A 27,793-nucleotide genomic window follows, 5' to 3' on the forward strand; every position below is an offset into this window, starting at 1 on the left:
GCTGCCGATGCTGTCGGGGATGAGCTCGGGCTCATTTCATGGAGGTTGTTCCCTAAAACCCAAACTGCTCRGCCTGGCACCCATCATCTGCAGTGTCTTCCATGCTCCAGGCTCTGCTTCCAGGCCCCCAGAGAGCTGCAAAACCCCCTCAGATTCCGGCTTGCTTGGCTTAGCTGCAGTTGGTGCTGGGAGCTGCCTGTCAGCTCTGGTCTGGTGGGACTGGCTGGAATAAAGGGCAGGAAGGTGCAGCTGCAGCCGCTGTGGTTATTGCATGCCTGGTAGCAGGACGTCTTCATGCCCTGCTCAACCCCGTCCCCGTCACCCTCCCAGCTCTGCCTGTGGCTTGGGGCTCTTCCAGCCCTGCCCCAAATTGGATGAGGCCGAGGATGCCTTAAAGCCCAGACAGGAGAGCAGCAAACCGGTTTGATTCCTATCCCGGGACTTAGCTCWGAATGAGGACAGCAAATCACGCCAAAACCACCTCCAAAACACCCCACGCCTCATTTCCCCCATCCAAAGAGAAAATTATTCCGAGGTGGAAAGAGCAGGTACCAGGAGGGCACCACAGCAGACGGCCCAGACATGATGTGACATTTTTAATGCCTGTAGATCAGGGTATGCAGAATGTGAAGGGCTGAGCCAGAAGAGGTTTGCAGGGACGTTGCTGTCGAGCAGAAAGTTTCTAGGACGCACATTTCCCAGGGCCAGGCTCAGCGACCCCAATGGGATGGCCAGGTGGGACAAGATCCGCAGCACGAGATCCCTGGGTGGGAATCCGGGGATACACAAGCAGGGCTCTGGTCGAAGGCAAAGCAAAGCAGGGATGTCGTGTGTCCCCCTTGGGAACACCAAGGCACCTCGGGAGCGGTGACCGCACTGGAGAGRCCCCAGGGACGCAGTGGAAAGCGAAGCACCAAGGTGAGAGCTGRGGCGACAGCAGCTCAGGCGTCGTAGAAATCCACGTGGGCGCCGGAGGGGAAGGCGTCCTCTTCCAGGAGCCGCAGCAGCTTCCGCGCAGAAACGTCGCAGTCCACGAGCTGCCCGCGCTCGTGCAGGCCCTGGAAATGCTCACGCATCTCGGCGTCCCCGGTCTGAGTCCGGGCCAAGAGCTGCATGTCTGTGTCCAGAGGCCCTGGAGGAAAAACACAAGACAGGACAGGCAATCCTACCAGCAGGAATGACAGGACAAGGGKCAATGGGTTTAAGTTGCAACATAGACAGTTCCATCTCCATGTGAGGCGGAACTTCTTTAACTGTGAGGGTGCCCGAGCCCTGGCACAGGTTGCCCAGGGAGGCTGTGGAGTCTCCTTCTCTGGAGATCTCCCAAACCTGCCTGGATGCGACCGGGTGCCCTGTGCTCTGGGTGTCCCTGCTGGAGCAGGAAGGTTGGACTGGATGATCTCTAGAGGTCCCTTCCAACCTCAACCATCCTGGGATTCTGTGAATCCAAACTCAGCGCTCGCTCTCCTCCCCGCATGGCACCCGTTCTCCCAGCAATGGGAAGGGGGCACCCCCACCGCGCGTGCCGGCTGGGATGCGGCCATTCCCGCCCGGATGGGCTCCCAGGGCAGCATCCCGGCTCACCTGGCGCGTAGCTGAGCACGCGGACGTCGGGCTCCTCCAGCGCCAGCACCTGGAAGATCATGTCGCGGGCAGCCTTGCCGCCGCAGTAGAGCGCCCACGACCTGAAGGGCTTCAGGGCGCACAGCGAGGACACGTTGACGACGGCGCGGGCGGCGCCGGGGCGCTGCCCAAAGGCGCGCAGGGCGGCCGAGGTGAGGCACAGCGCCGAGGTGACGTTGAAGGCCAAGTAGCTGTTGATCTCGTYGGGGTCGGCGAGCTCCACGAAGGTTTTGGAGACGTCTCCCAGCGAGCCTGCAAGCGGAGCAGGAGGTTAGTCCTGGGGGCAGGGGGAGGCTCAGGGAACTCCTGCAATCTGCTACCAGGCCTCTGCTGTGCAGCCTCAACCCGATTACCGGGCRCTAGCAGAGAGCTGCTTATGAACCGTGGGGGCTTAGCCGGAGGTTGAGCGGCACAGGAGCCCCCCTCCGCCTGCATTTCCACATGCAGCTCCCTGTTATGGACATGGAAAAGCGACTTTGCCTGACTCCTGGCACAGGCAAGATGCCAGGGCTGTGGGGAGCACCCACAGGGCACCCTGCRTGCTCTCTGTGCCTTTCTCCCTCCGAATGGAGCCACACAAGGACCTGGATCCCCTGTGTTTGCAAGGGAGAGGCTCCAGGGGGTCGCCCAGGCGATGCTGTGGCCCCAAGGGCCCTGCCATGAGCCCAGTGGCAAGGTGACAGCAGTGAGGTGACAAATTCACGTGTAGGGGCCCATCCTGTAGGAACTTCATCCCTGAGGCTTCCTGAGACCAGTGAGGGGGAAGTCTCTGTGCTCTGACAGCAAAGGGGAGATCTGCACAAGGGATAACCCAAGGAGCCTCTGCCACCTAGGCCACCAGCGCGGGTCACATCTCCCAYCACAGACCCGAGCTGTGCCGGTCCCCAGAGCGCCGCGCACCCTGGGACCCCCGTGCCGGGGCAGCCGCGGGTGGCAGGGGAGGAGCGCGCGTTACCGGCGTTGTTGATGAGGAGCAAGCGGGCGGCCGGGGCGCTGGGCAGCAGCTCGTGCAGGGCGCGCACCGCCCGCCGCAGCCCCTCGTCGGTGCCCAGGTCGGCGGGGACGCACTCGACGCGGAGCGCGGCCGCGGGGGCGCCGCGCCGCAGCTCGGCCGCCAGCTCGGCCAGCGGCGCCGCCGAGCGCGCCAGCAGCAGCAGCACGGAGCCGGCGCCCAGGCGCGGGGCCAGCAGGCGCGCCAGGCTGCGGCCGAAGCCCCGCGAGGCGCCCGTGAGCACGCAGGCCACCGGGCCCCAGTCCGGCCCCGCGCCCGGCTCCATTGCGGCCCGGCGCGCCACGACCCGGCCCCTCGCGCCACGGGGCCGTGACGTCGCCCGCCACGTGACCCACCCCCATTCACCTCTCCCGTTGCCTTGTGAATGGACCTGCGAGCGCTCGGCCCCCCCGCGCGCGCTGATTGGCTGCTCCGCAGCCACGCCCCCTTTGGCGCCCTCCACGTGGGGGCGCTGTTTCCCGCGCGCGCGGAGCGGCGCCCGGGCCTCGGCTGCGGGCGGTCCCGGCACCTATAGCTGCTTTGCATTAAATGCGCCCTTCTCCCCACATTTGTCCCCCTCCCAATAGGATCTGGTGATCCTCASGCCGCCTCGCAGCAAAGCCCGGCGCGTTGCAAGCGTGCAGCAGGCATGCAGCATTTGCAAGCTCACTTTTGGGCTGCATCCTGCTGAAGCCACTGGGCATCTTGCCCTCCTATGTCGCAATTCGCTGTCCCATCACAGAGCTCTTTCTTGAAGGTTTTGCAGCTTGAAGAGGCAGTTGCTTCCCAAGCATTTTTTCCCCCCTCTTTTTCTTTTTTTCCTTTAAAGTGGTACCCAGTTTTCACCAAACAAGCATTCGGATTTGGCTCCRCAGCTGCAAAATCCTGGGGACAGATGGTTTTGGGGGTGCACGAGCAGGTAACGGAGCGGAGTTTCRCTCTCACGCAGTCACAGGCTCCCGCTACAACCCTAATGCACTCTATTAAAGAAACGAAAACATTAAAAATTCATGGCATGGCAAAAGCCCAAGAGTGATATTTGTTTTGCTGCAGCAGATATTACACATTCAGTAAAAATAAGACAGCAAGCATGTAGTTTTTTCATGAGCTGCTTCTCAGTGGCAGAAGTTGCTTCAGTGGCTGCCAGCTCCCCCCTTTCCTTCCCTCTCTGGTTTCCTCTGCCCATCCTCATCCTYGTGCTTCTCGTCCCAGCTTCCAGCCCATATATAACTGCTCTAGACTGGGAACTGCTCCCATTGGAAGTGACCCTGTTTTTTGTGGCTTTTCTCCATTTTTTCTTTCCAGCAGATCTTCTCTCAGACCCATCTGCAACGGTGCCCAAAAAGGTGCAAAAGTCGCAGGGGGCAACTATGATGGAAGGGAGAGGGTGAGGGGTTGACTATATGTGTGAATATGTGTTAAAAGCAGTAAACAAAGCGAGAAGAGAAGAGAAGAGAAGAGAAGAGAAGAGAAGAGAAGAGAAGAGAAGAGAAGAGAAGAGAAGAGAAGAGAAGAGAAGAGAAGAGAAGAGAANAGAAGAGAAGAGAAGAGAAGAGAAGAGAAGAGAAGAGAAGAGAAGAGAAGAGAAGAGAAGAGAAGAGAAGAGAAGAGAAGAGAAGAGAAGAGAAGGTCAAAGCTGAAGGAGGTGAGAAGGCCAGAGGTGTAATTTACTGTGGAAAATGACCCATTTCAGTAAAGCAGGGCCACAGAATGCCCTCCTACCTTCTGCAGTGTAAAGTTAAGTGTGAAAGGGTAATGTAAAGGACAGGCTTTAGGTATCAAGTGTCAGGTTTTGCTGAGGTATATCTTCCATGGAGTTTAGGGAGGACATATGTAATATGTAATATGTATATATAAAAAATATGTATTTTTTCAGCAGATTTCAATGCAGCCYGAGGCAGCAAGGCCAGTGGCTGCGATGGGATGTGGGGCACGGAAGCACTACCCTGCGTGCCTCCCTGCCCAGARGGGATGCAGTTGGGAGAAGCAACACGAGGTGTCAGGGACATGTCAAATCCAGCAGCTCCCACGCCAGGGCCTTGAACACCAGTGGAGACGCTTCCCAGGGCAGGGAGAGGCTTTGCCAAAAGACTTTCATCCCACCAGAGCTCCTGTCGCTGCGGCCACCAGAGCTCCCATCCCTGGCACTAGTGAAACTGGAAACACCGAGTTGAAAAATCTGCTGGAAATTCTGGAAGCCCAAGCTCGGGTCAGACTGATGTCCATCTTGGYGGGATTTCAGCGTGTCCCTGTTGCTATTCTGTATTAAAGCTGCACAGAAAGAAAAATATAAGAAAATGTCTGGGAAAGCACACGGGGTTATACCTATAAAACCCCAAGACGTTGTGCTGTGGGTGCTGCTGGCAGCGGGTGCTTTGGAGGTACCTGAGGTGGAATGGAGAGCTGCGACGCCAGCCCCTTCCAGAGCAACAGGGGTTTATTCCCGTGGGATGGAAGCTCCAGGAGCTAAAGGTCAGTGTGGAAGGAGGAGCCGGGGCTGTGCACGCCCAGGGCAAACAGGAGCGGCTCGGGCTGCGCTTAGTCAGCACTGGCCTGTGGTGCCTGGTTGCTTTTCTGATCTTCCTTAYGTTAGAAACTCCTTGTCCTGTCTTTCCTGGTGGCAGATCATAGAATGATAGAAATTTTAAGGTTGAGAGGGACCTCTGGAGATCATCTAGTCCAACCCCCTGCACACGCAGGGTCACCCAGAGCACRTGGCACAGGCTGCATCCAAGCAGGTTTGAAGATCTCCAGAGAAGGAGACTCCACAGCCTCCCTGAGCAGCCTGTGCCAGGGTCAACTGGGCTCACTGACAAGAAATTTTCCCTTGGCCTCCTGCGGAACTTTTGGTGTTTCAGTTTGTGGCTGTTGCCTCTAGTTCTATCAGTGGCCACGACTGAAAAGAGGCCGCCCCATCCTCCCCACTCCCTCCCTTCAGGTATTTGTAGACACTGATSAGATAATGCTCAGTTAGGAGGAGGACAAAGACTCAGCTCAGCAGAGCGTTGGGTTCTTGCAAAAGGAGAACCCCAAAGGTTGAGGTGGTGGAGGAAGAGGAGGCAGCTGGAGAGCTCGGGGGGCTCCAGGGCTCCAGTGTGGGTCGAGGAACCCATCTGATTTTAGGGAAATGAAAATAGCCTGAGTAAGAAGGAGGGCTGAGGCCACTCACCTGGTTGGGTGACTACGGAACCTGCTCAAAAGGAGGAGTGAGCAGCAGGGAGGGGAGGCTGGTGACAGGAAGGAAAGACATGGAAGGACAAGGACATGGAAGCTTCCAAGGACATGGAAGCTACTGAAAAACTGTTAAAAAATTGTTAAGAGGAGGAAAAGCCCAGAATGAAAAACTGGAGACCACCACAAAAAGCAAGAAAGCGATTGCTGAGATAACTGGAGAAGAAGGAAACAAGGGTATTTATTCTATTGAAATGATAGGATGATGCCGCCTCATAAAGCTGTCCTGAATTTGGAGAAATTTCCGGGTAATTCGCGTGCAGTGACGAGGGTTTCCATTCCAGAGCCAGGGAGCAGCTGCTGGCAAAGCCGGACAGCTAAAGCAGCAACTCGGGTTGGAGGCGGTTTGAAGGCTGCCCCGGCGCCCTGCTCTGTTTTATTGATTTTTAATAAGTTTTGAAACGTGGGACAAGTTCTAGAGGACTGGAAAAACGCTAATGAGAGGTCATCAATTAAAAGGGAGTGCTTAAATAATTAGAGCTCCATCAGACTGGTGTCAGCTCCGTTAAAAAATAATGTAACTAATGATATGGGACTTTGTTAGCAGGGAATTAAGGCAGTTTATGGCAGCCAGCGTGGTGAGGGGGAATGGATTCTGTCAAACAAATTAGATATCATTTTTCAACGCGGTTGGGAGCTTGTTGCTGGAACAGACATCTCCGAGGCATTTGTGCTGGTACTGCATGATGTTTTGATTAATAAATTAGAACAAGACAAGCTCAGCCTCCTTATATCGGTGCCTGATAGGAATAAATGAAGTTGCTACGGGCAGACTTTCAAGCGGTACCAAGYTGCTGCAGTAGCAAATAATGAGGATAAATCCTTAATGCTCTGCAATCGGATTGCTCAGTAAGCGAGGCCGAAGCCGTGAATATTCATGGCAAGGTGACCACATGCTGCGTGACAAAGAGTGCAGCCTTGGTGACAGCTTGGGCAATGTCATCCTGGCCAGCGGTGACCTGAAAAAGTCACCTGAAAAAATGTGTCTCAGTATGAAGGGCTCCAAGATCTCAGTCTGGTCTCCTCAAAGAGGTTAGGAAATGATTTGATCCCGACTTTAGGACCGTGCAAGAGCACAACTGCTCGATCACAGCACTCCCTCCACGCAGGCAAAGACACAAAAAGCCCCAGGGCTGAAATTTGAAGCTGGTCAGAGGCCAGATGGGGTGGCCCAAGACATCTGAAACAGCACGAAGCTCTGAAAAATAAGCCCAGATGCTACCATAGCTCTGGAAAGTAGTCAGTGCAYGAAAATCTGAGCGGTGCTCCTCAAAGGTCATGCTGGGAGGCAGCAGTGTCCCTCTCCTTCCCCATTTGTCATTAACAATATAAATCCGTGGAGGTATTTGAGGGTTCTTTTCTCCCCTTGAGAATAATGCGATGTTTTGGTGTAAAATTAAAAAAAAAGTACTATTTTGCAGTGCACGTTCTACTACAGATGCAACATTTATAATCATAGAATCATTAAGGTTGGAAGGGACCTTTAGAGATCATCTAGTGTAAATTGTCTGTTTAATGAGCCTGCCACAACGCCTCAAATATCTTCCCGTTCTCCTCTGCARGGGTTAATGCTGTGCTGGGCTCCAGGGCACCCCGCTTGGTGCCCTGCCCTCYGCAGCCTCTGCACCAGCCCCGCTCCTTTCTGCAGGTGGGACTCAAGGCGACGGAGCAGTAAACGTCGGGGTTTGAGGACAGCTCCCTTTCTCGCCTCCCATCTCCATGCTCAAACCACGCGTCCTGTAGCCCAGTGTCCTCAAAACACAGAAAAGTCAACTCTGTTTCCAAGAGCTTTATTTGGGATAACATTATTATCTAACCGTGCGTTTGAGGTTGAGCCTGGAATTGGTGTAGCTTTTAGTGGTTCTCATCCTGCAACTAAAACCGCCAAGAACCGTCACCAGGCAGTCGCTCTTTGCCCTGCGCTGTTTAATCCCGTTTCCAGAGCTCCCTGAAGTCAGTGCCATGTTCTGGTGAGTATCGGCTCAGCCCCTGACAACAAGCTCATACTAACTGAGCGAAAACTGTAATCTTCTTAGTGGCAAACAGCGGTAGAAGGTGRAATCGGGGGATTTTGTGGAGCGTGATACGCGTCACACACCGAGTGGGATATGGTATACGGTTCCTATAGCCGTGGGTAGCTCATCTTGGAGGTCCGCTGTCCAGAGCAGTTTTAAATCACAAATTTTGTGTCCTTTCAAGCAGGTGCCATTCCGCTTTGCCGCCGGGGATCGAAGCCGGAGCTCGCAGGGCTGGAAGCACAAGGCTCTTCCCGCTGGATCGCCATCCATCCTGCAGCCAGCCCAGCGGGAATGCCGCTCCAGCCGGCTGGGCTCCCAAACTGGCCTGCTATTTTTATCTGCTTCCATTATATCACTTATGTGTCTCTCTTGCTTCTGGTCCTCTGAAAGCTTTATCGCATCTCCATGGTGACTGCCACGGGAATACAGATTTCCTCCGTGCTTTTAACACATCCGAAGCGACACCCATCTGCTCTCGCAAGACGCGGTATTTGGCAGCCGTAGGCACCATGTACGAGAGCTGGGGAACTTCACATAAACCAACAAACTTTCTTTGCAGGCTTCGCTTGCCCATCCTCTACTGCTATGTTTGTGGCATGTGCTGTGGCTTGGGAAGGTCTTTTATCCCCTTTCATGTTTAACCATTTGATAATACAGGTGAATACTCAGGCCAGCAAAATGGAACCTCTTAGAAAGCTGTGAGGTTAGGGTGTGCTCGTCCCGTTCATGGAGAGTATTTGTCTCTTCAAACATGAAACCACGAGAGCTTTAATAAATCTCGCACTRGGAGGCAGCCGGGGTGTTTGTAGTATGTGTTCTTGCACTGTTCCTCTTTGCCAAGGTGCTTCATCCCAGCRTACGTGTCCGGCCCGTCGCCCGCGCCCCTTCGGAGCGTGGGATCCCCGGCTGCTCCATGGCACCTGCTGCAAGGGAAACAGGGCCCTCTCCTCCCAGCTGAACAGCCCGGGATGATAATAGTAACACAGAGCCGCTGCAAAGGGGAGATTAGAGCTGCGAGTCACAGCAAAATCTGGCGGGGACCTTGATACGGGAGGTTGTTTATGGCGCCTGGCAGCGCTTCTGTGGACGCCGATGTCCTTGGGCAAGGAGGCCTCTCTCATTGTTGTGCAACGTTCGCTGGGTGGCTCTGGCCGCTCTCGGGCCTTTCAATGGTGCCATAATTAAACAGCTGCTGAAACATTTTAGGATGAAGATGAAAGATGTTTCGGAGTCAACAGGAAGATTCTTTCGCGGTGAAGCCTGCCGGAGTCGATGTCACTCAGAATTGGAGGTGACATCTTTGATGATGCTCCGGGACAGGCCGGGGCCGCCTGAACGGAGGTTTCGTGGCTGGAAAAGCTGAGGTGACTCTTCCAGGGGAAGTCACCCCTGGACGGACATGAAACGCAATTCTGTGCATCCCGTCCTTCACTAGGGCTGTGGTGGGAAGCTCTGATGGGGCCCGTGATGGGGTGGGAAGGAAGGAGGAGGTTAGTCCTGCCAGGAGGGCTCTCTTCAGCTGGGGATCACGCGGGTGACGTCTGACTGGGGGTCTCAAGCAAGGTGGGAGGTCTTTAGTAGAGCAGGAGGTGGTGGGACCACTCGTGCCTGGGCAAGTCCGCCCCGATGGAGCAGGAGCGCCAAGGCTGTCTCTGGTCCCACCGGAGCTGCAGAGATGGAGGAGCAGCRAGCTGTGATGGGGACACGAGGCAGTTCAGGCTGAAAGTGGCTTCAACATAGGTGATGTCTCCATGTCACTGAGGGGAGGATGTTGGGGTCTCCCCCCATGAGGAGCTAGGGACAGTCTCACGGCGGGCATCTCTACTCCAGGAAGATTGCCATGGGACATAGCACCATGGGGGGCTCGGGTTGGGGAGTCATGCTGGATTTCACCGTGGTGGGAGTCTCTCTTTGTGAGGGGTGACAAAGGTGTCATTGCCATGGGCTATGTGACAAGGGGGCCATTCCCATGTGGGAAGGTCTCCCTTCATGGAGGAGTGACATGGAGGTGTGACATGGGGGCTGATGCCATGGGGGGATGTCCATCCATACATGCGATTGGCACTAGGGCAGTTCTCCTCAGGGTGGTGTCCCTCTGGGTGTCCCTTGGGGTGGTGACACAGGACCCAGTGCTGGGACTTCTGCACATGAGGGGTGACAAGGGTGTCACTGCCATGGAGTCTGCATCTTCATGGGGGATAACGGGGGCTTGTTCCCATGGCTGATGTGTCCTCTCTCAGGGGACAATGYGAGGTTGATGCCATGGGGACCATGTCCTTGTGGAGGACGATGTGAGGTTACTCCCCCGGGGGATGTGTCCCCTCATGACGATGACACAAGGTTGCTGCCATGGGAGCTGTGTTCCCTCATGGAGATTGACAGGAGTTTGCTGCCATGGGGCTGTACCCTCTCATGGGGGAGGACACAGTGTCATTGACATGGGGACCTTGTYGCCCCTTGGGCGATGATGCGAGCTTGCTGCCTGGTGGATGTGTCCCTCTTGACAATGACATGAAGACATTGCCATGGAGGYCATGTCTCCTCATGGGGTAGATGCAATGTCACTGCCATGGGGGCTGTGTCCCCTCATAGAGCCACATGAGGCCACCAACATGGGGCCATATCTCCTTACAGGGGATGATACGGCATCACTGCCATGGGGACARCATCCCCTCATGGGCCCACACAAGGCCACCAGCGATGTCACTGCTGTKGGGGCCGCATCCACTCATGGGACCACACAAGACCACACCATGTGGCCATGTCTCCTCATAGGGAGGACAGGATGTCACTGACATGGGGGCCATATCCCTCACAGGACAACAGGCGGCCACCACCATGGGGCCATGTCTCCTCGAGGGGAACAATGTGATGTCATTGCCACAGGGACCACATCTCCTCACAGGGGACAACACAGTGTCATTGCCATGGGGACCACATCCCTTTACAGGGCCACATGAGGCCACCACCACAGGGCCAGGTCTCCTTATAGGACACAACGTGACATCACTGCCATGGGGGGCCATGTCTCCTCACAGGGCCACATGAGGCCACCACTATGGGATTATGTCTCCCCAAAGGGACAATATAATGTCATTGGATGGGGGGACGTGTCCCCTCACAGGGACACATTAGGCCACCACCGTGGGGCCGCGTGTCCTCAAGGGGGACAATATGATGTCATTGCTAAGGGGACCACATCCCCTTACAGGGCCACATGAGGCCACCACCATGGGGCTATAACTCCTCACTGGGACAACATGATGTCATTTCCATGGGGGACGTGTCCCCTCACAGGGACACATTAGGCCACCACCGTGGGGCCGCGGGTCCTCATGGAGGGTCCTCATGTCCTCATGGAGGACAACTTGATGTCATTGCCACAACTCACATCCCCTTACAGGGCCACATCCCATGGGGAACAATGCGATGTCACTGCCACCCACATCCCCTTACAGGGCCATGTGGGGCCATGTCTCCTCACAGGGGACAATACGATGTCACTGCCATGGGGATCACACCCCTTACAGGGCCACATGAGCCCATGTCACCTCATGGGGGTGATGTGATGTCACTGCCACCCACATCCCCTTACAGGGCCACATGGAGCCACATCTCCTCACAGGGGACAATATGATGTCACTGCCATGGGGATCACACCCCTTACAGGGCCACATGGGGCCATGTCTCCCCACAGGGGCCGATGCGCTGTCACTGCCATGCGGGCCGTGTGGCCTCACGGGGACACGGAGGCCACCCCATGAGGCCACATCTCCCCTCGGGGCACGAGGCGGTGCCACCGGGGCCGCGCCTCCCCCCGCCCCCGCCATGGCGGCCGCCCCTTCCCGCCTCCTCCGCGCAGGCCGCGCCGCCGCACTACATTTCCCGGCGTGCCGGGGCCGGGCCGCGCCGGGGAGGCGAGGAAAGCGACGGGAAAGCGACGGGAAAGGGAGGGAAGGGAAAGGGCGGCAGGTAGCCGGGCGGCTCCGTGCTGGCGGCGCCGCCGCCCGCCATGGAGCGCGGGAAGATGGCGGAGCTGGAGAGCCTGGAGACGGCGGCGGAGCACGAGCGCATCCTGCGCGAGATCGAGAGCACCGACACGGCCTGCATCGGCCCCACGCTCAGGTACGGCCGGCGCGCCCGCCCTCGGAGCCCGGCCCGGCGGAAAGCAGCGCCTTTCCGCCCTTCGCTCCCTGCTTTTTCCCCCTCCTCCTTTTCTCCCCACGCGGGGAGCCGCCTCTCGCGTGGCCTCTCCGGGCAGCCCGTGTCACCCGCGGCCTCCCCTCGTCACCCCCGTGTGTCCCCGGTGACACTGCCCTGGCCGTCCCCTTTGTTCCCTTATCAAGCGTCGTTCCCTTTTCCAGCGGTTCCCGCAGCTGGAAGGAGGCCCTGCCAGCTCCCCCCACCATCCCTTTTGGTGCTCTCTTAYTAATTTTTATTTCTTTCGCTGAAGCCGCCGAGGGTTTGGCAGCAGTTGCTTCTGCTGCGACATTGGCTTCGTAAGAGATGCCTCTTTCTCAGGAGACATCCCCTGATTTTTATTAATTTGGTACTTTGTATGCCTTAAATGGGTATAATTTATGCTCTTAATTGTTGTTACGCTATTAACAACACGGCCGTCCTTAAAGACGCCACTTTGTGGGTTCAGCAAACCCTTGTGCTCCTCCTTTTTCCCCCTGTTTGAAGTAAAACTGAAGTTTCTCACAAAAACTAGGTGTGTAAACAAAAATACATTYCCCATAGCACACACAGGGGTGTGTGGGGTATGGCTGGAGGTCAGGGCTGTGCGCAGGTGGTGTGTATATATATTTATGATTCATTGCAGTAAAACTGTTCGGGCTGGAAGGTGCTTAGAGATGGAAGAGTGTTACCAGGTGCACTTAATTACAAATCTAATTAGTGTTATCCAGAGCTTACCTTCAGACCTTGACCTAAACCCTCTCCCCAGCAGCCGTTCCTGTCTTTTAAGTTTTGCAAAATCATGATTTTGGAGTTAATTTACTTACCTGTCTTCAAATATAAATGGGTTTAAAGTGCCGGTGGTTGAGCATGGGCACAAACTTACGGAGGTTACGAGGTTGCTGAAGGGCTGTGGGTTTGTTCTTTAACTGCCCAGGTTTCTTAGGCTTTTCTGTGAAACCTGCTAAGGTGAACTGCACAGTGCTAAGAACTGCTTAGATTTGTTTGCAAAACTTTAATAAAAAAAAAAAATAAAAAAAAAAAGATTGAGGTGACGGGAGGCAGAGATACGAGCGTGGGTGTTTTGGTCCTTTCCTAGAGCGAAGGGCAGTTAATCTCGTTTCTCCATATGGGGTGGCAGTCGGTCGCAGGGTGGGACTCTGTGCATGTCCTTGCGTGCCTGCAGGAGAAGCGCTGAGGAATGTGTGGGGTGAAGAAGGGCCCGTGCTTTGCTGGCGTGACAAACCGAAGGAGGTGCTCGCGGGACTGGTGCTTGTGGGGTTTCCACRTTGCTGCTGTGGGGCAGCTTTCCCTGCCTCCATCGGGAGCGTTATTAATAATACACACGTAAGCACTTGCTCTGAGGATTTTTATAGCGTTTCAGGGTAGGCGCGATGCGCTGCATGCTCCGGAGCAAGCCGTGGTAGCTGGAAGCTTCGGAGAAGGTTCCTCGTGGGCATCATGGAAGGAGTGTGTGCCTGCAGGAGCCTCTTGGAAGAGCCGCTTCCCAGCACAGCCCGGGAATCGTGTGGGATGCTGCTTACAGAGCTGGGCTTTAATTGCCACCACRCTTAGACGCTGCAGCCACAGTGCGTGGGGCCACGTCCCTATTATCAATGGGTGACAGAGGGGTTAAGATGCTAAAGTTAAGGTCCAACTAATTCATCTGTCTGGGTGGGTTTGCGTCCCGCCCATCGGGGAGAGAGTTTTCTGCTTGAGAAAGGGCAAGTGTAGTAATCCTCGCCCTTGGGCAGGGGAAGGATGAGATCCTGCTTGAAGTCCCTTCCAGCTCTATATTTTTATTTTTTCCCTTTCCCTGCTCTTTCATTTCTGTGATTCCAAGTTGGTGGYGTGGGCCAGGACCGCCTGGGCAGATGTGGCACAAAGACCATCCCGGCTGTGCTGGGAACAAAACAGGAGACGAGGATACGGCAGGAAGCGCTGCATCCCTTGGTGCCACCGGGTGCCCGGGACGTCCCACTGCACTGTCCACCCCTGCGGGATGTTTTAGAGGATGCCCAGCACGTTCAGCCCGTCCTTGGAGGGGTCCCCTGGAGTCCGTGATGTGCCTGGCATCAAAATATTCCATTTTGGGATGTCTTTCCCGCTGTTGAGCATTGGCTAATTACATCCATTGCTCCTAATTGCACTTCCTTCTGCTGTTCTGATTCCTCCTCTCTTTTGCAGAGTATTTTGTCATCTCTAGGTTTCTAAGAATCACTTAATGCTGTAGAAYCAGCATTAGGGGAAGGGAAACCCTTTTTTCCTGGAATCATCTCGTGCATAAACCCGAGCACCCCACGATTGACTGATGAATCAGATCAGAGCAAAGTGATTAGCTCTTCAGCAGCAGCTTGGGCCCATTGGCCTGTGTGTTTTTGGGGGCCCGTTGGCCTGTTTTGGGTGCTGGGAAGCCAGTTAGGGAATGGGATACTTTGGTGGCCCGTCCCTGCCACCTCTAATGGAAGCCACATGTGACAGGAGGGATCCCCTGTCTGCTCCTGTGGCGGTTGCTGGTTCTTGTGCTGAAATCTGTCCCCTTCRCTGCTGCTCCTCTAAACACGCAGAGCGCTTTCCTGCCTGGCTAATGCTGTGGTATTTCTGCATTTCTCTCATGTTCTCCCTTAGTTTTAGCTTCTCCCAAGCTCTCCATATGCAGTGTCCCATGTCCAGCCCTGTGTTTTGTGCTCTCCTCCCTCTAGGTTATAAATTCATGACTCACACTGTCACGGAATAAAGACAGGAAGAAACAGATTATCCCATATGACATATACGTACCTGGGCCCTACAACTTCACTTGTTCTTCCCTATGCCTGGTGGTGGTCGTTGGTGTTGCTAATTATGCCAAATTTTATGGCTTCAGCATGCAGGTATTTTGCTGGCCTCTCCTTTGCAGCATCCCGAGCTCTTATCACTACTAAAATACCCACTTTTATTTTCCAATTCCTTTTATCTTCCTGGTCCATTATATGGCGTGAGCTCTTCCAGTCTGTCCCAGCATTAAAAAACCCCTCATCCTGCTCCCAAGCTGCCTTTGTGGCTTTTTGAAAGAGGCGAACGATTTTTAAACAGCCTTTAGTAAATAAAACCCAAGCCCCAAACCCCTTTAACCACACAGAGGTAGCTGTGGGATTGCAGCAACTGCTTCGTCACTTTAGACACAGATAAAATTTCCCTCGTGCTCCCTTCGCTGGTCTCCTGAGCTGGAGGTTTTCGGAGCTCTGGCTGCTTTGCTGGGGACGTGGCCCTTAGCAGTTGCAACTCGCGTCCCTCTTGCCCCGATCCATCCCGTGGCACCTGCTGCTGTTGAAGTGTGGGGTGCTGGAAAGGGCCGGGCTCCTCTCTGTGCCCGCCTGCTCTCACGGCCTCTTGTCCCACCACCTTTTGTGTCGCCTGCGAACGATATCGTCGTTACTTATGTATTTTTATCTGCTTCACGCATTGGTCTCTGGTGGGTGACTTTTTAGGTGGTTTTGCTGGGACTCGTATGCGCTCGCGCCCTGTTAGAAAACCACAAAGGGGAGGTTTGGAGGAGCAGCTAATTGCTCGGTGTATATGTGCTTCTATATTGTGCACACATCTTATCCTATAGGAGAATATTAATAGGAGTTTCATGTCCATGTGCTAATTGTGTGTGTTTGGAGTGATTACCAAGTTGGTTAACCTAAGAATGAAATTAAGTGTGTGTGATAAGCTGTATTTTCCGCTAAGCGGCTCTCGCCAGAGATTAAAGCAGCCCTGTAATTAAGCTCTATTCTCCAAATCCTTTATCAACTTTTCCATGGCTCTGTCTGGGATTAGTGTTGTTCCCACTGACCCGTTGCTACCTGCTTGACCCCTTTGTAATAAAGAGCAGCATCTCCCTCGTCGTGGAGCCTCCCCTCTGGGCCAAGGTTTGTTATAGAGCAAAGAGCCAGAGGTGCTCTGCATTATTGGTCTCCCGATTTAAATGTTTAACAAATAATATTCCCCTTTGGGAGTAGGTTTAATGAACTTGTCTTGATGGCTGTGTGGCCTGAAGTCCTTCCTGGCATCCTCAGCTGGTGTGAATCAGCCTCCAGGTGCTGGCCATGGAGACCTGGGGCTCTGTTTTTGCACAGAGGGTGCAAACCCCTTGGAGCCCACGAGTGTCTCCTTAGGGCACCGTAGATCAGGGGATGGACCGGAGGCRTTTGAGCCATGTAAGCAGTGGCAGTCCCTTGGGTTCCATCTCCTGGGCATCATTCTAGCATGTTCTCCATGTGGGCACTGAAACACTGCCCCTTCCTCCTCTTRTTCCTCGTGTTTTTGGTTGCTCTGTCCCATCCCATGGGATTTCAGGGACTCCCCACGGGCCCAGCACCAGGGAGCAGGAGCAGGCGCAGGGCTCTGGGGCTGCAGGTTGCCCAGGTCGGTCCGGGGCTCTTGGCCTCAGCAAAGGGAAACATTTCTCGACGTCCTGAGCACGGAAAGCATTGGGAAGCACCCGGAAGACCCAGTGTCCATGAAAAAATCCCCGCCGCTGTGGCTAAAGCAGTGAAAAGCTTGGATTGCTGCTCTTCCTGTTGCTCGGCCTGCAGCAGAGCGATTCGCGGGCTGTTTCCATCCTTGGCCGAGCAGCTCCCAGCTCTTACTGTCACTTCATGGTCAGTAGCTCGAGACGGTGCCAGGAGGGAGCAGCTCAGCCCTTGGMGTCCGTGGAGCCCCTGACGGCTGCGGACCGGTTGCTGGGAACAGCGCACTGGGATGTGCCGAGGCGCCTCCCAGCCCCGTTCTCCGGGGCTCCGGATCTGCAGGGCTCTTCCTGGGAATCGGTCCCTCCGTGTGCGCCCATCGTTAGGTGCCCTGTAAAAGGCAGTTTAAGGCAGCGCCGCTTGACCCGTGTTAGTGGTGCGCTCTGGCCAGGCTGGTGCTGTTCAGCTCCGAGCCCTCTGCCGAAGACAGAGACCAGCAACTCGTAGGGAATAACTCAGTGCCGGCATCCGCCGGGAAGCAGCCTGGATGGGCCCTTTACTGCATCCACAGGCGCTGCCCGGGGCTCTGCTCTGCGCAACCGGAGCGGGTTTCGGAGCTGCCTTCCCTTCTGCAGCGCCGGGGGCTGATTCAGCTCTGGGGAGGGTGATCCTCGTGCCGCGTCTCCGTGTGCCTTGTGTCCGCCCTCCGTCTGCGCCCTGGTGCAGTCTGGAGGGAACAGCTTGCAGGGATGTGCTGCTCAATTATTTATAGCCGGGATTATTTTCTTCCTTTCTCCCGCGCAAGTACGTTCCTTTCCAGAGCTGAATGAATCACTGTCAAAGGGCGGATTATGGAGTGCCTGTCCCTATCCTGTGGGATGTGCCAGTCTGTCTGTGCTCCCAGTGTCTCCCGGGTTTGTTGTTCTGCTTCCCGCTGTGCCTGCTGACTGTCGTTCCAGCCGGGAGGGTGTTGGCGGCCTGGAAGGGGACGTTCCACTTGGGCGAGCCTAAGGGGACCCTTAGGAAGGGGATCCGCTCCAGAGCAGTCGCTGCCCGGCACTTCTCCGAGTGGTATCCAGAGCTGGCGGTGGAGCTCGTCCCGACGGCTCCGGAGGGTCCTGCTTCCAAGCAGCTCTGAGGCCAGCCCACGTTTCCCGGATAACGGCTCCTCCCGGGACTGGGCTGCCATGGAGTTTAGGCCTACCTGGACTGACCTCCCACTCTGATTCCGCCCTCACAGAATCCCAGGATGGTTGAGGTTGGAAAGGACCTCTAGGGATCATCCAGTCCAACCCCTGCTCCAGCAGGGGCACCCAGAGCACGGGACACCCAGTCACATCCAGGCGGATTTGAAGTTCTCCAGAGAGGGAGRCTCCAACGGGTCCCCTGAGTTTGAAGGAATTTTCTGCCCTTTTCTCTCCTTCTCCCTTTCTTTCTCTCCTTCCTTTTCATAAAGCAGACACCACTTCTAAGGCTGCAAAAAAAACCCTAATTATGAGTCGGAGTCCTCCTTTTCCCAGAGGAGAGCAAATGTGGCCTCCGAGGGCAAAACTGAATTGACTGGAGTTGCCTCATCCTGAAAAGCTGAGGAAACGACGTAGCTGCAGATGGAGACATGCAACAGGCTGCTGAAAGGCAGAAGGGCCCAAACTGTTTTGCTTATTTTTCTAAGCTGAAAGCTCTTGATAAATTCAGTATATTCTCCTGCTACAGGCACTTTGAATTGCTCGTCACCCTGGCTGCTTTTCTTTGGTCTTTTCTCCTGCAACCGTCACCTTTATGTGACAGTGCAGGAGAGATCAGAGCCGCAYGTAGTAATTAAGATGCACGTTCGTTTCTTGTGACATAAGGTGGCACAGGGATGTTTTCTGCTTTGTTTTCTCTTTGCTGATAGTTCCTGGCAGTTCCGGGCCAGCCTTTCCAGCCGTGTGGCCGCAAACGCTCCCGCTTTGCCCRTCCTCAGGGTGGGATTAGATTGGGGTCCTGCAGCATTGTACAGGGTTTGTCCCCGTCCCCAGTTCTTCCCCTGCAAACGGGCTGCGTTGCGGTGCTGCCGCTGCCAGATGCTGTGTCACTTTGTCACCCTCACACTCAGCACTGCAAGGTCCTTGGCAGCGTTTTTCCCTTGGAGTCGGTCACGCCGCATAGTTGTGTCCCCTCCAAAGTGTCCTCGTGGTGGCCATACCCTTATCCAAATCCCTGAGAAACCCACTGCAGCTCATGAAAATCAACCTTTTCATTGTTTAATTTTTATTACTATTGTTTTAGTTCTGATTTTAACGTTAGGCTGAACAAGTTCCCTCCAAAGAGCGCCCATAAGYGGGATGTGGAACTGCCGTCCCCGGGAGCTGCTGCTTCCTTCCCTGCTTGTTCTCCAGCTGTCCTCGGTAGSACCTGAAGGACTTCTGCTGGATTGCCTGGTGCTCTGCCCGTTGCTGGGCTCTTCTTGCCCTGCATGGGCCTTTCAGGGCCCTGGTATCGTGTTTTCCATGTTCCCTTCAGCAGCAACCACACCGTTAGCTGGAGGTTACTGATAACCCGAGGTTGCGGCTTGATGTTTCCTTAGTGTCGTCCGGGGCAAATCCAGCTGCTCCCTCCACGGATCTGGTCTGAACATCCCTTGACATCTCAGCCCGAGGCAATCGGGGAAGGAGGTTTCAGCCCAGAAACACTTTAGTCCCATCCGTAGCACAAAGCAGAGCAGGTCCTTCCTCCAGCCGCTCATGCTGGAATGATTTTCCTGGAAAAACTACCATCTTGCTGACTCGGGCAGCTTATCCCGCCTTGGAAAAATTACCAGTTTTGAGTGTGTATAATTGGTTTACAGGGGTTGTTTTGCAGTTAGTTTACTGGAGCTGGGGCCCTTCCAGTTGTCTCGTTGCCTGCGCCCCGTTTGCCGCCGTTGAGCGCTGGGGCCGCGTGTCCCTGAGCAGCCGCCGTGTCAATCCGTGTCCCAAGCAGCTTCCTCGCCGCCCATGGATGGTTAATACCCATAGCTGTTCCTCCTTAGCCTCCTTTTCCGCAGGGAGGCCGTGAAGGAGTACATGGCCTTTCCCCTTGGTCATCCTGGAATCTGCACTCGTTTTCCTGCTCCGAGGTGCCTCTGCGGGGTCCTTCATGCCGCCTTCATTCCCTGCGCGGACTCGAAATGCTCGAAAAGCTGGGAGCACAGGTACCTTCTGCGGGTTTCCCCAACTCTGCTGGCAAAATAATAAGGAAAGCTGGAGCCTCCAGGCTTGGCACTGCCCCCTTGTTTGCCCAAGGGGTGTCTGCGCTGGAGGGCYGGGTGGATAAATCCCTGCCAGGAAGGGGCAGGTGAGGTTGGCATTGACTGGAGTGTGACGTGGCTTCCTGCACACCCCTGTCTTCCAGCTCCTCTGTGCCTTATTTTTATTTTTAATTTTTTTTTCTTCTTTTCTGGCTTTTCTATATGGTCACGGGCCATGATCGGGAAGCAGCGTCTGGGCTGGCTGAGYCGCTCTGTCATTAAAAGAGGATATAAGCAGAATATTAGAGCTGAGGTTTCCGGCCTTTCCTACCTTATTTTATGAGAGCTTGCAGAGGCAATTGGAGGTTACCACGAAGAAGGGCTGTCAACGCCCAGGGTGCCCCGCTGCCTGGCTGCCCACACGCGCTTGGGAAAAGCAGCGTGTGGATAAGGAGCCGTCCTTCCTGCCTGCAATTCCTCGGAGCCGGCACCGATGTCTGCCGGGATCCCAAGGCGTTTGGAGTGACGAGGGAGAGGCYGGAATCCGCAGGGGCTCTGCGGGGGCGGCTCCCTTCTCCTGCAGCCCCCATGGCGGGTTGGGGCCCTGGGTTTCAGGTTGGTTTTTCAAGACCTGTTTTGTCCTGTTTGCTCCTGGCCTGGTCTGGGGGGAGGTTAAATGAAATCGGAGAATCCCAGGATGGCTGAGGTTGGAAGGGACCTCCAGGGATCACCTGGTCCAGCCCCTGCTCCAGCAGGGACACCCGGAGCACGGGGCATCCAGGCGGGTTGGGAGATCTGCAGAGCAGGAGCCTCCGCAGCCTCCCTGGGCAGCCTGGGCCAGGGCTCCAGCTCCTTCCCGGGATAGAGGTTCTCCATGGAAGGAATGGCCCAGGGGAAGCCTGGGGCTGGGGGTTGGCCGTGGCCCCAGCTGCGCGTAGGTGCTGCCCGTGCTCCAGGCGGTGGCCTGTGGCACCCATGGGTGACGTGTCCTTGTGGGTCCTGGCTGTGGGCAGTAATAGGGGCGGCCTCAGCTGAGCAGCTGTGTGATGAGCTGTGACAGGGCTCGAGCGCTTCAGGGTGCACTCAGCCCAAGCAGCTCCGGACTCGGGATGCGATGGAGTTTCTCTTCCTCTGGAAAATCCCCATGGACGCAGCGGGGCCAAGGCCCCCTTGTTCCCGCGGTGGCTGGGGCTCTTCTGGGAGCCCTCGTGCTCGGCTCCTGGTGCCGAGAGGCCCAAGGTGCCGTGACAGGACAGCTCTGGTCGCCTTGGGCCTCCTGCGCGGTTGGGGCAGGGCGCAGGTGACGCGGCTGCAGCCCGGGGGAGCTTTTCCCTTCCCTTGTGCCGGGAAATAGGAATCCCTGTGCTGTGTTTCCGAGCCCCGACGCGGCTCTGCCGCTGCTGGGCTTCCCCCTTGCAGCGGGAGGCAGAGCTGGGGCGCGCGGGAAGGCAGGGCCGGGGTGACCCGCGCGGTGCCCCACAGCGGGAGGCTGCCCTGGGGCGCGGGGCAGTCMGGTCGGGGCTGCGTGCCCCACAGCAGCCCTTGGACGAGGCCCAAAGAGCAGGAGGAGGAGATACCGGAGCCCAGCAGCGCCCTCCCCTAGCAGAGCAAGAGCCCCTCGCTGCTGGGTGACTTCCTTCGGATGCGCATCCCGTTCCAGGGAGCTCCTTGGTGGAGATGCCTGTTGAGGTGGGCGACGGTCYGGGGCAGGAGGCAGGAGCAGACCCTGTCCTGCTGCCGAGGACACGCGAGGGGCTGGTGACCGGTGCCAGGCTCAGCCGAGAGCCTCGGCCTGGAGCCCATTACTGGGAGTAAAGCCTGGGAATTGCTSATGATCCCTTTGGGATAACCATGAGGGCAGCATTTTCCTTAACCTCCTCAGGACCGAACTGAGATGCTGGAAACCTTTCAAGTGGAATCCTCTGAAAAGCTGGATGCCAGGAAGGGTGGTAACTTGCCCCGGGATGAGTTTTGTAGCCCTTGTCCTCCCTTGAGGGGCTCAAGAAACTCCTCTTTAGGAAGCGAAGCAGCTGAACGAGTGTAGTCTGTGCTGCCCCTCCGGATCAGCTCCAYGGGCTGCTCCACGTTAAGGCTCTTTGCACAGCGAGCTGGAAATGATGCAGCCGAGGCAGGAAGCGTGAGCGGGACCGGCCTGAATAGAAGGGGAAATTTATGTGCTGGGAGACTCCACTTTGTCCCGGCCTTGTGGGCAACGTTTCAGTTGGGGTTTGTTTTGTGCTCCACGTGGTGGCCCATTGAGACTGCTCAGGGTTGGGGCCAGGGTCGGGATAACCGTGACTTGCTGCGGGATGAATCCGTGCCCAGGGAGCCCGCAAGCTGCGGAGGAGGAAATGGGGATGATCCTGACGGATTTTGGGATTAACCGAAGGAATATCGAGGGCTGTGGCCTTAACTCCAATTGCCTCATCTGAAACATGAGTCTGAGAAGTTCTCCACTCGCTCACTGCAAAACCCAAGCCGGRGAAGACCTCAGATGTTATCACATTTAGTACAAGTGCTTCATATGGCTTAATATGAGGTTGGCTTTTGCAGTCCTGCTCTGCAGGTGGTACCTCCAGGCCCAGGTTCCTGGCAAATTTGGTAGTCAAGTTGCACTGCTAAGAGCAAGGTAGTGATTTTATTTATTATTATTATTTTTTTTTCTGGGGCTTTTCCCACTGACAAAATCCAGTCGTTCCGTAACCTGCTCGTGTCTGGGTTTGGAAGGAGCAGCCACAACTGGATGTCTGGTGTTGGTGCCGGGTGCCTCCAAACGAGGGGTTGGAAGGGACCCTGGCCACGACACAGCCCTGCCCTTCAGTGACACCCGTCCACCTGGTGTGTCTGTTTCTTTACATATTTTTTTTATTATTTTTCATCTTTTTTTATCCTTAAGGCTACTATTGTGCGTCTGGCTCAAAAATTAACTCTTTCCCCACAAGTAGCATCAATAATGAATAATTACAGAGTAATTAAAAAGCAGGGAGGAAAGCGAAGACTAGGCAAAAGCTGACTTTAAAAATCACATTTATACCCAACGGCTCCGAAATGAGTGAGGAAAATGAGTGTGGGTKTAGGCTGTCTGAGGGTGACAAAGGGGCCCCCGAATCCGCTCGGTTTCTCCGGAGCTCCGGCCTGGATGCAGCCCTGGCTCGTCCTTCTGCTGACCTGCTATGGACCCGCTCTCCATGTGTCTGAGCTTCATTTTCAGGTGTCTGATTTAGTTGTTTTTTTTTTAACTAAATATAAGAAAGCATAAAGTTAGTAACAGAAGAACTCTCCTGGGAGGTGTGTGCTAATTTGATTCCTCTCGGACTCTTCCAGTTAATAGAAATCCATGCCAGATCAGCTGAAAATAAAGCAGCCTTTTGTTTTTTCCCTTAAAAATAGCTCTCTCTTGGGGACGGAGGGGAGGTCAAGTGCTGGCTTTTAATGCCAGGAACCCAGACCTGATGAGCTGCTTGGTAGCAGGGATGCAATGTGCCGTTTTKGGGGGCTTTAGGCTTGTTTTTTTAAAGAATTCTGATTCTTGAATGTGTCCCTGTCCTGGAATGTGCGGTTGCGGTCTCAATGCTCAGTCTGAGGCTGCCTGATCTGAATAAAACCCCTCCTTTGCACTGAAGATGKAGCGAGGAGAATACATGGCAGTCACATCCAAAGGAGAAGATAGGAGGGATGGAGGTGTTGGTGCTTGTTGTGCTCCCTGTTTACTTCTTATTTAAATTCAGCAAATGCAGCGATAACAAAACGGGGTTTTTAGTTACCCTTTTGGGTATAGAACGCTGCAGAGACCACRAGCAGCGAGGAGGAGCGAAAAACAAATGGAAGCTGGACATAAAAACAGGAAGCACAAAACGAGAGTCCACCTGGCTCCACCCGGGCGACTTCTCCTTGGAAAATAACTTGTGTTTGCTGAGAGCCGGTGGTGTGTGTGGAAATAGGGACCAAATGCCCCAAAGGGGAGGCTGGAGGCAATGGTTTTCCAGGAAGGAGGTGGGAATGAAGGTGGATTGAGGGTGGCTGGTCCTCCCGAGTGAAATCCCTGTGAAAGCCACCAAGCCCAAATGTGAGGAATGGGGACCAAGCCGCTGTCTGGGCGGATTTGCCCTGCTATTAGTATATTAGTTTTGATTTATGAAAACTAGGTGTTTCCTTCAGTGCCCAGGATGGATTTGGGGCTGCTGGAGGCTCCGTGCTCCCGCCCAGGAGCCTCCCATTGTCYGCAGGGAAGAGCCAGGAGCCGGAGRTGCCGCTCGGGCCCGGCTGTGCCCAGGGCGGCAGCGGGGCAGCCTCYGCGGGAGAGGCTTGAGCCTCGGCCATGGACGAGGCCTTTTGGGGAGAAACCGACYTGTGGGAGCGGTGAGAGCTTTGGTGTGAGGGTGCAGAGCCCTGGCCTGTGCTGCCCGGGCAGACTCCTGCTCTGSAGATCTCCCAAACCCGCCTGGATGCTCCTGGGTGCCCCGTGCTCTGGGTATCCCTGCTGGAGCAGGGGATGCGCTGGGGGATCCTTAGATCATCTGGAAGGRATCCCCCTTCCGACCTCAACCATCCTGGGATTCTGTGGTGATRTGAACGAGTGGAGTCCTCAGCAGAAGGTGGAAAATGAGGAAACTCTACTCTGGAGTAATGGGAGCGTTTTCCTGGGGAGATGGTTCGTTTATGGAGTATCCCGGTGCAGATACCAGCAGCTGTGACTGTTAATGGSCTCTTCCTTCTTCCCCCCTACCCTTTTGCTCCTGGAGCGGAACAAAAGCAGCAAGAAGTCAAAGGCAAAGGGGTCATAATGGGCAGATGTTGGATGCATCTGCCTGAGGTCTTGAGGAGCTGGTGCTCCTAACAGGCTCTGCTCCGGGTGCCCCTCGTGGGACTTGGGCTCTGTGGATTCCGGTGTCCGAGAGCAGCCCAGGTCCCATCCCAGGGGTGAACCTGACCCGTGGCAGCACCCAGCCTGTTTCTCCTTCAGGAATTGCTTGACACGACTAAAGCAAAAGCCCAAAGCTGATGTGAGAATATCTGTAAGGAATATGAGGCCACACGAGTGGCCTCTACTGTTTTTTCTCCTCTGCTCTGCATCTTAAAAATAATGAAGTATTCCAGGCATTTCCCYGGCTCCGGTAGGTGTTTCCTCTTCCGCTGGGAGAATTTGACCCCCCGTGTAGCTGTTCATCCCTAGCATAACAACCAAGCACCATATATATATATATGTGTGTGTGTGTGTGTGTCTATGTGTGTGTGTATATATGTATACAAATACACCCGTGTGTATATATATGYACACATATGTACATGACAAATATATGTTACTTGGTTGTGACGGTATGTATGATATATACGATATATGCGAGTCTATATGTATATCTGCACGCACACAGGCCCTTCCTGTGAATTGTTTTCCTCTTGAGGAGCCTTTTCCCAAGCTCCTCGACACCGCTGGCGGCTGGGAGTGTCTCGGACTCGAGGCCGGTGCTGCTCCATGGGGAAGGTCCCTGGGCTGCGACTGTCGCGCTCCGAACTTGCCGCCGGGGCCCYCTTTCCATCCCTGTGAAGCCGAGTTCATCGGGAGCCTCCAGCCTCTCCAAGCATGGGCAGTGGGACACAAGGGAGAGAGAAGTGAGTAAACGGGCAGGCAAGGTGGGACTCATAAATAGTCGATGCTCCCGATCTAATCAGGAGCCCTATTTTTGCATATCCTGCGATTTTTCTTTTTTATTTTGCACGGGAGCCGCGCACTGCTGTGTTTTCCCCCTGCCCGCTTCCCAAACAGGAAGAGCCAGGGCTTTATTTTTTCCTGCCGAGGAAGAATGGGCCCTACTCGGGCCCCGTGACCCGCGTGTCCCAACAGGACGGAGGTGTAAATGGCAGAGACGGGRTCTGGCTCTTCCCTCGGCACACAACACGGGCTTGGAGGGAGCCCTTTTCCATAGGACATGGTTGAGGAATCTCCCTCTGCAGCAGCTGTTCCTCCCGCTCTGCTGAATCCGCAGGGAAGTGGGTTTGCAAACCRGGCTGAATATCCAAGGATATTCATGTTGAAGTCAAATCCAATCAATATATCGATCAATCAATCKGTGAGAACTCATTTAAGTGCCTCTAAGGAGGTATTTGGGCAGGACACCCCCGGCTTCCAAAGCTCCCGGCCTCGTTTCCCTGCGTCCTCCCTGTGTCTTGTTTCTCGGCCCCGATTTTCCTTTTTTTGCCCTTTCTTCCCCCAGGGGACACCGAGCTCCTTTGAAGCGACTTGGCCGCGGGCCTGAGAAATGACACGTCGCCCTCTTAACATTCCTGCGGCGCCTTGGGCTGTCGGCAGCGCCCTCCGCTTCCCGGCCGGAGCTGGAGCCGCCTCCGGAGCCCGGAGCGCCCTGCGGTGGTGCTGCCGGGTCCCTAAATACACCCSTTGGCTCTATTTTTTCCATCATTACTATAGATAGAAACGATAGAAAAATATTTTTTTTCTGTCGTTACTATTTTTAAAGGCRACTTTGGCTTATTGGTGACCTCAATTTTACTTTTTTGACAAGGAACAATATTTGGGAGTTTAGCTGCAAGCTGCTCAATTGCTGCTATTTTATCTTTATCTCTTTATCTTTTGCTGGGCTATTAGCAGTTTGATTTCCCTGCTTTTATAGGATACCAGAGGTGCCTTTTTCTGGGAGRGCGGGATTCAGGACGGCTGCTCACCATCAGAGGGGCCTTTTGCACCTCACGCTGCCCAAATTTCCCTGCTTTTTTGCCTCTTGCAGGGGAAATTCCACAAGGTGGAGTAGGGAATGCTTCAAAAGGCTGGGAAAAGCCTTGCTGTGTGGTCTCCCTTCGCTTTGTCCGTGTTGGCCACTTTCATTCCTTGCTGTGTTCCTGTTTCTAGTCGATGCCGGGAAACATGGAATATGGAAGTATTCCTACCTTGTTGTCCTCTTAACCCTGCTGCAGTTCTCATGAGGTGTCTTTTAATTAACCCATTTTAACCAAATACTCCGTGYGTGTGTTAATAGTTCAGGCCTGTGAACTGGTGGTGCTTTTTTAATGCCCTTTTTACCTATAGGGTTGTGTTCTGAGACGTGTCTCCTAAATTGTGCAAGCGCATCCAGTTATTCCCGAAGCTTTTCCATAGCTCCAGCTCCCGAAACTGTCAGCGTGCAAGAAATATGACCTGTATTCCCCATTCCTGGGCAAACACGGGGTGTTAAAGCAGAGCCTTAATACACTTGCTGAGAACCAAAGTAGGTTAYGTAATGGTAGAGCTAATTGCTCCATATGGATTCTTGGATTTTTCCCCCTTTTTTTGCACAAGGTATTTGTGTTTTTCTGGCCGTCCCAGCTGATGGGTGGCTCTGACGTCCCTGCCTGGCGTGCAGAACGAGCTTGCTCTGTATTTTGTTAGTTTTAGCTTTCAACATCAGCTTTTAATGAAGACCTCAGGTGGCTGTAATGCAGAGGAGTCCAGTGTGGGAGCAGCCGGGGGATCCTTGCCGGTGGATCTGCACGAGTGCTTTGGAAAATGCTATTTCTGAGGTGCATTTAAGTAAATACTCCTTTTGCAGGTGCCAGCCGAGCATGGAGCTTCCCAGGTGGTTTCTGACACGTCGTCTGCTTTTAAAGCAACCTCAGACCTGCTTTTTTCCTCTCTGTAGCTTGTTCAGGGTAGTGACTGCTCTGGATTAAGAGTCTCCCTGAGGGGCGCAGTGACAAGTGTGGATGTGGCTCCCAAAGGTCCCCTATGGACATCATCCGAGTGCGTCTTGGCATGTTTTCCCCCCATTACCCGGGATGCAGGTGAAAAGCTGGGAATCACCTTTTTCCCAAACAAGCTCTGGGTAACTGGGATTGATCCAGGTTTTCTTGATTTAATCGTTTTGCGACAGGCTGGGACGTCACGATTCCCATCGAATCCGGTCACTAGGGATTTCCGAGCGAGAAACATTCAGGTGATTGGGGGCCTAAACTTTGGGATGGCTTGGAATGAACCCTGGGACAAAAAAAAGCTGGATCTGCAGCCTGGGAACCCATCCCTTTTGCTGCCCTGATTAGCTATAGGTGCAGTCTAGTCCAGGAACTGGCCATTTCCATGTATTCTTATGCAATACATTAGCTGTGTATTATATATATTAGCTCT

The 27,793-nt window shown here is 54.7% G+C and overlaps 2 protein-coding genes across 3 annotated transcripts in view; one reads left to right on the forward strand and one right to left on the reverse strand.

Annotated features, from left to right (window-relative positions):
* Positions 1 to 592: 592 nt before the first annotated feature.
* Positions 593 to 2,900, reverse strand: SPR (sepiapterin reductase). Its single transcript, XM_026048861.1, has 3 exons — positions 2,579 to 2,900; positions 1,585 to 1,875; positions 593 to 1,132 (listed from the first exon to the last, which is right to left on the reverse strand). Exons 1-3 carry the CDS (start codon positions 2,898 to 2,900, stop codon positions 942 to 944), a joined length of 804 nt encoding a protein of 267 aa, XP_025904646.1. The 3' UTR covers positions 593 to 941.
* An 8,975-nt stretch (positions 2,901 to 11,875) lies between these two features.
* Positions 11,876 to 27,793, forward strand: part of EXOC6B (exocyst complex component 6B) — a 219,116-nt gene continuing 203,198 nt past the window's right edge. For both annotated transcript variants that reach the window (XM_026048845.1, XM_026048846.1), the window contains exon 1: positions 11,876 to 11,988. In XM_026048845.1, coding sequence (XP_025904630.1) covers positions 11,876 to 11,988 — 113 coding nt within the window. The remainder of the gene's footprint in view (positions 11,989 to 27,793) is intronic.

Source organism: Nothoprocta perdicaria, unplaced genomic scaffold (genome assembly GCF_003342845.1).
Source record: "Nothoprocta perdicaria isolate Ctin4 unplaced genomic scaffold, notPer1 scaffold_58, whole genome shotgun sequence".
NCBI lineage: Eukaryota > Metazoa > Chordata > Aves > Tinamiformes > Tinamidae > Nothoprocta > Nothoprocta perdicaria.